The sequence below is a fragment of the Rhagoletis pomonella genome, unplaced genomic scaffold (assembly GCF_013731165.1).
Source record: "Rhagoletis pomonella isolate Grant_MI unplaced genomic scaffold, Rhpom_1.0 Rhpom_scaffold_00003, whole genome shotgun sequence".
Lineage (NCBI taxonomy): Eukaryota > Metazoa > Arthropoda > Insecta > Diptera > Tephritidae > Rhagoletis > Rhagoletis pomonella.
The window spans coordinates 28,422,444-28,434,479 of record NW_023458557.1 but is presented as its reverse complement, the minus strand read 5'-3'; the positions used below and the strand labels follow the sequence as shown (position 1 = coordinate 28,434,479).

The following is a 12,036-nucleotide window of genomic DNA, read 5'->3' as shown; positions in this document are numbered from 1 at the left end:
AAGTATCATCTTTTCTGCCATCGAATGAAAACGCTAACAAATTGGTATCATCTAACCGTTTGCGAAGCACTTCTTGTCTGCATTTCTCTTTTTCTCTGCGAACTTTCGATTTATCCATGATGAGAGGTTTCCCATGCTTATCTTTAATTTTAAAATCTTGCAAAAGAGCGGTTCCCAATGCTGATGCTACTCTGTCAGGCACACCAAATCTGTCACATACCAAGGCAAAGTTAAAACAATCGTATCTCTCTGTGTATTGTGAACTTGTGGTTCTATCCATATCTTCTTGAACCGGTGGCGGTGCGTATGTTGAATCATCGGGATCTTGGTATGTTGGCATTGATGACATAGACGTTGCTCATTGCTCTTCAGTTTCCATCACAAATGCATCCATTGTTAGTCTTGTCTGATTATGTTGATCGTGCATGAACTCTTTGAGGCGTTCGGGAACCCAGCCGCATGCACATGGAGCTGCCTTCAAATCGCATTTACATGTTCCAATGTAAAAAATTGTTTCCAGAGATTTTACATACTCTGTAAATTGTTGGGTGTTGTTTCTTCTCTTGATTTGCTCTTGATACTTGTCAAGCAATTTATTCAATTTATTAAATACACTTTTTTTCAGCATTATTTCCATACCAAGTTTTTCCCAAATTCCAATCAACTTATCTTGTACTTGAATAGTGAATGATTTATGGGAAAACTTTTTTTGTTCTGTTTTAGCACGTTCGCTTAAGTAAAAATAATATCTCAAGATATCCAGATGGGTTGGTAAATTAAGATCAGTTAAATCAGTAGACACACCAAAAACAGTAACATCATGCTTGGGTATGTGACTCATTGGGTTTTCGATAGTTGTTAATTGTTAAAATGGTTGCAAAAAACGCGCATTTCTTAAGAAGGTGCCTTAAAATACCTACAAAAAGGGTTGTAAAAACAACCTTCATTTCTTAAGTAGGTGCTATAAAAAAACTACACAGTTAAGTTTACGACATGCAGCTATGTCTTAAAAAACGCACACAAGCAATTTTCCGATTTGCAATTGTGTCACAGTGATACCTTCATTTTTTAAAACGGTTGAATAAAAAACCCACACAACTATGTTTACGACATGCAACGCTAATTTCTAATAATTTTTTTTAATTTCTTTTCTATTACTAAGTTAAATTCATTTTTTCATTTACATATGTTCTGACTAAATAAATTTCTAAAGAGAAAAATAAACTCCAAAAAGAAAAAACATAGGCATTTCGCTGATTTTTTCATGTAAAGTGCAAAACCGGCGATTTTTTGAAATGTTTGTATGGTGAACCCCCAGGGGGGTTCCAGGGGGTGTGCCACTGGCATAGGTGGGTCGGGCCTCCAAAGTTAGTGGGGGTCGGTCATACATTTGGACTCGATTGGAGCACTCTAAATGGGTCAAAGTGGGATTTTTCAAAATTTGCCCCTACTCAAAAGTTCGACCCAAATTAGGGAACATCAGAATTCGTTTTAGAGGTATGGTTCCTTCGGCAAAGTTTCTTATTTTGATCCCTAGAATATGATTTTCACAGAGCAATGGGCGATTTTTTTGCCTCCCCACAAATCGACCCGGCCTACTGTATATTTATTTAAATAGATATTTCGTAAATATAATTCTTTCCCATTAAGTGAGTTAGTTTCTATAATTTCTTTATCCTCGTGCTAGTAGTATAAAGTCAGTAACACTGAGCTCTATAACTAATGAAAACACGGTTTAGATGAATACCACTAATGTACAAAATTACTTGCTGAAAAATCTCCTGCTTTCGGTCGTTGGAAGGACTTGGAATATAACCGATACATTCCAGTTTGTCGATAAAGCTCGATAATTTGATATATATCGAACACTCAATGAATTTCAAGAATACTAAAATCCCTAAACACAACAATAAATATCGATAACTTGATAATTTTCATTAACTTGACAAATTTCGCTAACCCATACATTTTTATAGCTCGATATCTATCCGCAAATTTCCACAACTAATTTTCTGTGTCTATAAATTTCGACAACTCAATTAACATTGGTCAATTTGAATAATTTTACACGTTGTTATAACTCAATAAATATGGATAACTCGATAAATTTCGATAATAATATACTTCGATGACTCCATAAACTTCGGTAACTTGATAATTTTCGATAACTATATTTTTATAGCAGAATTTATTTCAATTCCTATCGAGAAAATAAGTGCACCTGGGCCACATAGAAGAAGTGGAACTTACGTTACTTATTTAGAAATTGTGAATAAAACGACAGGGTAGTTAATATAATTTTATAAGCTCAAGGTTATATTTTATCTTTTTTCTATCCTTATCCCTACCCAGACCCGTCGAGAGGGTAAGAATGTCGATACAGAAACAAATATTTTTCAATGTAATGTGATGTCATTTGATGTCAAATCATGTGATGTCATGTTATGTGATGTTATATCATGTGAAGTCATGTCATACCATATGATGTCATATCATGTGATGTCATGCCATGTGATATCGTATTATGTGATATCATATTATGTGATGTCATGTCATGTGATGCCATATGATTTGATGTGATGTGATATCACATAATGTGATCACATGTCATGAGTCGAATATTAAATCTATAACGCTGTCGACAACTTTGTCGATAAATATACCAATAAAAATATCAATAAATATATCACAAAATATAACGATTCCAAAATCGATTTATTTATTGTTAAATATATCGATAACATTATCGACAAAAATATCGATTATTACACCGATAACAATATTTATAACATTATCGATAACAATATCGATTATTTGATCGATAACAATATCGGTTGTATTGATAGAAGTATCCATTATTATATCGATAACAATATCGATTATTATATCGATAGCAATATCGATTATTATATCAATAGCAATATCAATATTCATCCCAATATTTTTCTTCATACTTATCTTTATTTTTGCATATTCCCCTTCACCTTTACCTTATAGTGTTTAAACTAACCTTTTTCTTTACGCATATTTGTTTTAGTTTTTATTTTTACCTTTACCTTTAACCTTTTCTTCGTCTATGTATGTACTAAGCTTTACTTTCCTTCCTGTATTGGGCTTAATATCAACCCTATTCTTAAACCCCTTATTAGCACGTTTTTGGTTAATTAATCTATATATATGAAAATGATTTGGTGTTTAATTGTAACGCTAAAACTTGAAAACGGCTGAACCAAATCAAATACTTCCTTAGGGGGGTTTGTTTGTTGTTACCCCGCGAAGGTTTAGTCGAAGAAAAAATTAAAAAATATTAGGGGGGCGTGGCACCTCCCATACAATCTTAATTTTTAAAGCTGATTATCTCTAAAAGAGTTCAAGGTAGGGAGCTGAAAATTGGTATAGAGGTAGGTGATATCAAAACCCTTCTCACGCAGAAAAGTGGGGGTTATCAGAAAAGAGGGCGTGGCACCTCCCATACAAACTTAATTTTTCATGCTGAATATCTCTAAAATTGTTTAAGGTAGGGACTTGGAAATTGGTGTGGAGATAAACGATAACAATTCCATATTAACGCAAAATAATAGGAGTTATACGAAAAGGGGGCGTGGCACCTCCCATACATACTTAGCGTTGGAAGCTGAATATATCAGAAAGAATAAATGGCAGGATCCTGAAAATTGCTATAGAGCTAAATGATATTAAAACCACTCTCACGAATAAAAGTGGGGGTTATCGAAAAAGGGGGCGTGGCACCTCCCATACACACTTAATTTTTCAAGCTGAATATCTCTAAAAGGATTTAAGGCAGGGACCTGGAAATTGGTACAGAGCTATATGATATCAAAACAATTTTTGCGCATAAAAGTGGGGGTTATCGGAAAAGGGGGCGTGGCACCTGCCATATAATCTTAATTTTTCAAGCTGATTATCTCTAAAGGAGTTCAAGGTAGGGAGCTGAAAATTGGTATAGAGCTAAATGATATCAAAACCATTCCCACGCATAAAAGTGGGGTTTATCGGAAAAGGGGGCGTGGCTCCTCCCATACAAACTCAATTTTTCAAGCTGAATATCTATAAAAGCGTTTAAGGTTGGGATCTGAAAATTGATCAGGAGATTAACGATATCAATAGCATGCTTATGAAAAAAACAGTAGTTTTGGGAAAAGCGGGCGTGGCACCTCCCATGCGTTCTTAATTTTTAAGGCTAAATATCCCTAAAAGCGTTCATGGCATGTACATAGAAATCACTATGCAGATATACGATATCAGTACCATGTTCACCCAAAAAAAAAAAGATTTATCGAAAAATGGGGCATGGCACCTCCCATACGTACTAAACTTTTGAGGCTGAATATATCTAAAAGGGTTGGAGGAGGGGCCTGAAAACCATTATGGAGGTATACTATATCAATACTCTTACTTACTTACTTAAAATAGCCTATACTCAGTGAAAATAAATTGGAGCGTAGTAGGCGGTCATTCCATTTGACAGCTTACAATATTATTTCTAATGTAATAATTGAAGCGGTAGCTTTTCGTGTTAAATAGTTTACATTTACGAAATTAACAGTTGCGAATGTGTGGATTATCAATATCTGAGCGGTTTTATTGATATTTTGTTTAAAAAAGTGATATAGTGTGTCGGCGAATACCAATTTACATTGGAATAGATACATAGTTTATCGTCTAATTGCATATTTTCGTGTTAAATAGTTTACATTTACGAAATAAAAAATAGCGAATGTGTGGATTATAATTTTTTGACTGGTTTCATTCATATTTCGTTTAAAAAAGTGAGTGAATTGGTAAAAGTGATTTAGTGTGTCGGCGAATATCTATTTACATTGGACTATATATAGTTTATCGTTAAATTGCATCTTTTTCCTTAGTTGGGTTAGCTCATTTTTCAAAGGTAAGTTAACGGTTGGTAAAACCTTATGTGAGCTGTATGCAAATGTATTATCATTTCCAATTAGATATTTGTTGAGATGCCAAGAATCAATGTGCATGGTAACATTGGTCGGAATTCTCACAGCAGAAGGGGAATACGAAATTTCAGAGCACGTCAAACAGAAAGGGAAAGTGTTATTGAGAGGGTATCAGCTCGAAATAGACTGCTGGAGAATCGTGCGCACCAGTTAGAAGATGTAAACCAAACTTACAATCAGGAAGAACGATTGAGAAGAAGGGAAGTTCACAATCAGCAAGAACGATTGAAAAGAAGGGAAGTTCGTGCTCGCGAAAGTGATGAAGTAAGATTACAACATGCGATTATTCGACGACAACAGCGGCAACAACAAGTTTGTTTGGTGAACACTGAACGGGCAGGCTTTCGATATGAGCCAAACATTCAATATAGCGCATCTGTTCAAATCGGTCAAATGTCAGTAGTTTGTCAACATTGCAATGCAGTCAAATTTCAAAAAGAACCGCGGGGGGGAAAGGTTAAGTTGCCAGAATTGCTTCCACCACCAGAGCCATTGTTCCAGCTGCTTTACGGTGAATCTCCCAACTCGAGGCATTTCTTACAGCACACTAAAATGTACAACGATTGTTTTCAAATGACGTCGTTTGGCGGTGAAATTGTAAATGAACAAAACTACAATCCAACGTTTAAGGTAATTTTACTAAGCGCAATACTTGACAGAAACTACAGAACTTTCCTCCAATTATACAGGTTCTTGGGCAAATTTTTCATCTCGCTGGATCGCTGTTGCCGCATCCAGATCAAGAACTCAAATATCTCCAAATTTACTTTCTGGGAGATTCACATGATGAACTAAATCGACGTTGTACTATCTTCAATGCAACGAAAAGAGAAATAATCGATCAATTGCAGCAAATGTTACACGAACACAATGACCTCATCAAACTGTTTACGATTTCGTTGGAACGTATGCCAACAGATGATCATAGCATAATCATACATGCGGACAAGAGACCAACAGGAACTCATGAAAGACAATATAATGCACCTACAGTTAGCGAAATATCAGTTGTTGTTGTTGGAGAAAATTTGGAGTCGCGTGATATTTTCATAAAACGTAGAACTGAAAACGCACTAAAGCGGATAAGTGAGACACATCGGTCTTACGACGCAATGCAATACCCGCTCATGTTCTGCCATGGGGAAGACGGATATCACTTAGGCTATAAGATGATAAATCCAATGAATGGTTAGTACAAAAAAATGTTTGTTTGCTACTTCATATATGTAATTTAAACTTTTAGGTGTCGAGACAAATAAAAGGGTCAGTTCAATGAACTTTCACGCATATCGAATGATGATTCGACAAAACTATGACAACCACTTACTGAGATATCGACGATTATTCCAACAGTATGCAGTTTATATGTACGTTAAAGTTGAGGCAGAACGACTTAATTACATTCGATACAATCAGTCGAAGTTGCGATCTGAAGAGTATGTTCACTTACGAGATGCGATGAATAGTGATGCGGATATTACAGATATTGGTCGACTCACTATTTGGCCATCGACATACATTGGCAGTCCTAGACACATGCATGAGTACTCCCAGGACGCGATGACTTACGTGCGCAATTATGGACGACCGGATTTGTTTGTAACATTTACTTGCAATCCAAAATGGCCAGACATTACGAATCTGTTGCATCCCGGCCAATCACCAAGCGATCGCCACGACGTCACAGCACGAGTGTTTAAATAAAACCTCAGATGTTTGATGGACTTCATTACGAAACAACGTGTATATGGTACTGTTCGATGCTGGATGTACTCAGTGGAGTGGCAGAAGAGAGGTTTACCCCACGCACACATTCTGCTTTGGATGGTGGAGAAAATTACACCTGACCAAATTGATGACATAATTTCCGCTGAAATTCCTGATGTTGATATAGATCCAGAGTTGCACGAAGTGGTGATGGCCAATATGGTTCATGGGCCATGCGGACAACACCATCCATCTTCGGTTTGTATGTCGGACAATAAATGCAAAAAACGCTATCCACGTGCTTTTATTTCGGAAACTCAAACTGGAAACGATGGATACCCTCTCTATCGGCGTCGCTCATCCGCTGACAATGGCAGAACATCCATCACTCAATTGAAAGGAAAGAATTTCTTGGTTGATAACACATGGATCGTTCCATATTCGTCTATTTTGTCTAAGGCATTCAAAACACATATAAATGTTGAGTATTGCAGTTCAATAAAGTCAATTAAGTATGTTTGCAAATACGTCACCAAAGGAAGCGATATGGCGGTTATTGGCGTGGAACGAGATGAAATTAGCAAATTTCAAATGGGCAGATATGTCAATTGCAATGAAGCAATCTGGAGAATATTTTCATTTGCAATACATGAACGCCATCCGACTGTTGTGCATCTGGCAGTTCATTTGGAGAATGGCCAACGAGTCTATTTCAACGCAGAGAACATAGTACAGCGAGCGGAAAGACCACCAGCAACCACTTTAACAAGTTTCTTTGCAACTTGCGCCAGTGATCCGTTCGCCAGAATATTGCTTTACTCTGAGATGCCTCGGTATTATACATGGAATGCATCGTCGAAGAAATGGTTACGCAGGAAGTACGGCTATCCAGTAGATGGTTATCCAGGTGTTTTTTCAACTGATGCATTGGGAAGAATTTACAGTATCCATCCAAAGAACGATGATTGCTTTTACCTACGTTTGCTTCTGGTCAATGTACGCGGTTCAACTTCATTTAAATCTTTGAGGACTGTAGATGGTACCATTTGTGCAACATTTCGAGAAGCATGTCAACATTTGCAATTGCTTGAACACGACAGTCACTGGAATCAAACGCTAGCGGATGCAATAGCTTCCCCACCAGCCACTGCAGTTCGTGCACTTTTCGCTATAATAATTTCGACATGTCAGCCTTCAAACCCGCGTCTATTATGGGATACGTACAAAGATGACATGGCAGAAGATATTTTGCACCGCTTGCGACTCGCGACAAGAAATTTCGAGTTGCAAATGAACGCTGACATCTACAATGAAGCATTAGTCCTTATTGAAGATTTATGTTTACTCATGAGTGGAAAACTATTGATTGAAGTTCATATGCCAGCGCCAAGTCGTCAAGCAAGGGATGTACCGAATCGCGAATTGGAACGCGAGCGTGCTTACGATATAACTCACTTGCAACAACAGGTACAAACAAATTTTCCACTGTTGAATGAACAGCAAAGCAGTGCGTACAATCAACTAATAAATGCTGTAGATAATGGAAACGGTGGCATATTTTTTCTCGATGCGCCCGGCGGGACCGGTAAAACGTTCCTATTGTCTTTAATACTAGCAGGAATATGTGGTCAAAGTGTTATTGCATTAGCTCTTGCATCTACCGGGATTGCGGCAACACTGTTGAAAGGTGGAAGAACGGCACATTCAGCATTAAAGCTTCCATTAAACTTGCAAATACACGAAAGTCCTGTTTGCAATATTTCAAAGCAATCAGCAATGGCACAAGTTTTAAAAAACTGTAAATTTATCATATGGGATGAATGCACAATGGCCCACAAACGATCATTAGAAGCACTCGACCGAATATTGAGAGATTTGCGCAATAATGATCGTTGCTTTGGAGGAGTGATGATATTGCTGGCGGGCGACTTCAGACAAACACTACCCGTAATTCCAAAATCAACAGCGGCGGATGAGCTAAACGCATGTCTGAAGTCATCGCATTTGTGGAGGTTTGTTAAAACCATTTCATTGACCATCAATATGCGAGTTTTGCTGCAACACGATAGAACTGCAGAGGTTTTTTCAAAAGAGCCGCTGCGAATCGGCAATGGACAAGTTCCAATAGATCCTTGCAGTGGATTAATATCGATTCCAACTGCGATTTGCCAATTCGCTTCAAGTAAGGATGAACTAATTAGCAGTGTATATCCAAATATCGCTCAAAATTATGGTAACTACGAATGGTTAGCCGCACGCGCAATTTTAGCAGCAAAAAATATTGATGTCAACGACTTGAATTGGACGATTCAAAATCAAATTCCGGGAGATCTGCGTTCTTATAAATCTATTGATCGCGTTGAAAATGAAGACGAAGTAGTAAATTACCCAGTGGAGTTCTTAAACTCTCTGGATTTGCCTGGAATGCCTCCTCATCATTTGCGTCTCAAAGTTGGGTCAGTTGTTATTATGCTACGCAATCTTCATGCTCCAAACTGTGCAATGGTACACGACTGATTGTTACGAAGCTAATGGACAATTTAATAGTGGCAAGCATTTTGAAAGGCCCGTTCAAGGGAGAGGAATGCTTACTTCCCCGGATTCCCTTAACTTCAACAGATTTGCCCTTCCAATTCAAACGTATGCAGTTCCCAGTGAAACTTGCATTTGCGATGACAATTAAAAAGTCACAAGGGCAGTCGTTGGAAGTATGCGGCATAAAGCTAGAAATGCCATGCTTTTCACATGGTCAGCTCTATGTGGCGTGTTCCCGTGTTGGAAAACCGTCCTCGCTATTTATTTACGCTCCGGGACAGAACACTAAAAATGTTGTGTATCGTGCAGCCTTAAACTGAATACTAAAATTATATATTTTTGAAGTTGTATACACAATGAAGTAGTGAAAAATCGTTAATTTTTTATTAAAAATAATACCGGTGTAATAACAATTTTTGAAATGAAATTAATAAAAAAATCTATTTTGGGCAGAACGAAGTTTGCCGGGTCAGATAGTAGCACATATATTAGAAGCACTTGTTTCCGTGACAACTATTTCCGTGTGCATCATTGCCCATTTACTCCCAACCAACGAATCCCCGCTAAAGAAGTTTCACTTCAAAAATATAATACATTTTCTTACCCTTTCAGTTAACCTAACTGTTATGTACTTCTCACTGTCTCCATTTTCGTCTTTGTCTTCACTTTTTCCTCCTTATTCTTGTCTTCATCGTTATCATTTATGTCGGCATCTTCATATTTATCTTTATTTCAAAGCTTAATTTCAAATGCGAAGTGAAACAACATGCGAAACCATGATTCAATAATACAAGGTTAGATAATTATGGACAGCTGCGGTTTGACACTCCCATACAAAAGGTTGCATTTACGAAGGACGGAGAAAGGGGAAGAATGCCATCTGTTGGTGCGAAAATGGTAGGAGAAAAGTACGCAAAGTAGGCAATTATTAGTGAAATTTCTTTTTGTAAATTCTAATGTGTTTGCAGGAAATCTGGCATTTTAAATGAAATGTTGAACGTAATATTGATATATCTACGTGAATTACGTAATTTATGTGCTATTTAGCAGTATAAAAACTGCAAAATGACTCAAACTTAAAATAAGACTACTATGAGATTGATGTAAACATCCCATTTAAAAACAGTTTATGTTTTCATCAGTTAAATATGCTTAATATGCATATACAAATAAACATATTTCACAAAAGCTTATACTTCTATTTCACACCAAAGCTACACTGTTTCCATGCCTATTTACAAAGAAGCAACACGGTGCCACTGCTAAGGGAGCGGTGCGAGAGAGACAACTGTCAGTTTATCGAACCAAATATCAAATTGAACATGTTGCAGCAACATCTATACACAAATACGAAAATGTTTAAACGACGGTTTTGGCCGTTATTTTCAACCAGTTTTGAAATCGGTTCGGTAGAATCTCTAAACGAAGGCGGACAAAATTTATGTTAGCGTATTAATATATAGATAAGATGACACGTTGCTTCTCTAACTGATATTCGGGCTGAACTTGTTCCAATCAGGACTGTAAATAGGTATTTTTGAATAATTTGCTCAAAGTAGCTCTTAGGGAGTTAAAAACTAAATTCGGCACATCTACACCACATCCTCTTTCTTTTGATATGAGTTTCATGAAAATCATGGGGATTAAGTACCTCAAAAGTGTACTACAAATATCATGTTTGCGTATTAATATATAAGATGTCATGTTGCTTCTCTAACTGATATTCAGCTGAACATGTTCCAATCAGGCCTGTAAATAGGTGTTTTTGAATAATTTGCTCAAAGTAGCTCTTAGGGAGTTAAAAACTAAATTCGGCACATCTACACCACCTCCTCTTTCTTTTGATAAGAGTTTCATTAAAATCAATGGGGATTAAGTACCTCAAAAGTCTACCACAAAAATCATGTTTGCGTATGAATATATAAGATGTCATGTTGCTTCTCTAACTGATATTCGGGCTGAACTTGTACCAGTCAGGACTGTAAATATTTTTTTTAAATATTTTGCTCAAAGTGGTTCCTAGAGGTTTAAAAACTAAATTCGGCACATAAGCACCACCTCCTCTTTCTTTTTATATGAGTTTCATGAAAATCAATGGGATTTAATTACCTCAAAAGTGTACCACAGAAATCGTGTATGTGTATTAATATATAAGATATATGAGGACATATTGCATGGAACTCAATTTGCCATAACTCGACTTTGGAACCAGCTATAAGGCTCATTTTTGGCAAGTGTATTTATCCTACTGTAGTGAGTATATATTTAGTCTGTTCCAAAAGCAGTCCGGTTTACAGGATTTAGTCAGAACTTATAGGAAGTCGTTCCTATTGACATAAAACCTGTAAGTGGGAACACTTTTGAGAGAGTAACTGAGTAACTGTTCCTAGTCAGAATTTACAGGATTTAGTCCGGAGTTTTCTGTAAGTTCATGAAAAGTGTCAAACGATCAGCTGATTTGCATGTGCAAACAAAAACAGAAGGCGGTGTAAGCAAAGGACCTTATATCTGTACAAAAATGGAAGTAAACAACGAAATATATGAACATGTATAAATTTTAATAATTAGTTAGTGATATTTCAGCCAAACAAGTTTTGTACAAATGACATGTAACCAAACCGACTGACATTTTTACAGGAAGTCCCATGCACTTATGCATCTGTTCTCCTTTTACTCTCATTTGAGAGAGTAAAATTGTAGTTTGACAGTTCCACATGTTTTAGTCCGAAGTTCAAAGGAACAGACTAATTCTGAGTTTGAAGCAAATCGGACTATAAATGCGATTTTTTAGTATAGCTCGACCCCTGCG

The 12,036-nt window shown here is 36.8% G+C and overlaps 1 protein-coding gene across 1 annotated transcript; it reads left to right on the top strand.

The window, feature by feature from the left end:
- The first annotated feature begins 6,809 nt into the window (after window positions 1–6,809).
- On the top strand, window positions 6,810–9,209 carry LOC118736149. Its single transcript, XM_036466247.1, has one exon. It carries the CDS (start codon window positions 6,810–6,812, stop codon window positions 9,207–9,209), a length of 2,400 nt encoding a protein of 799 aa, XP_036322140.1.
- Window positions 9,210–12,036: the final 2,827 nt, after the last annotated feature.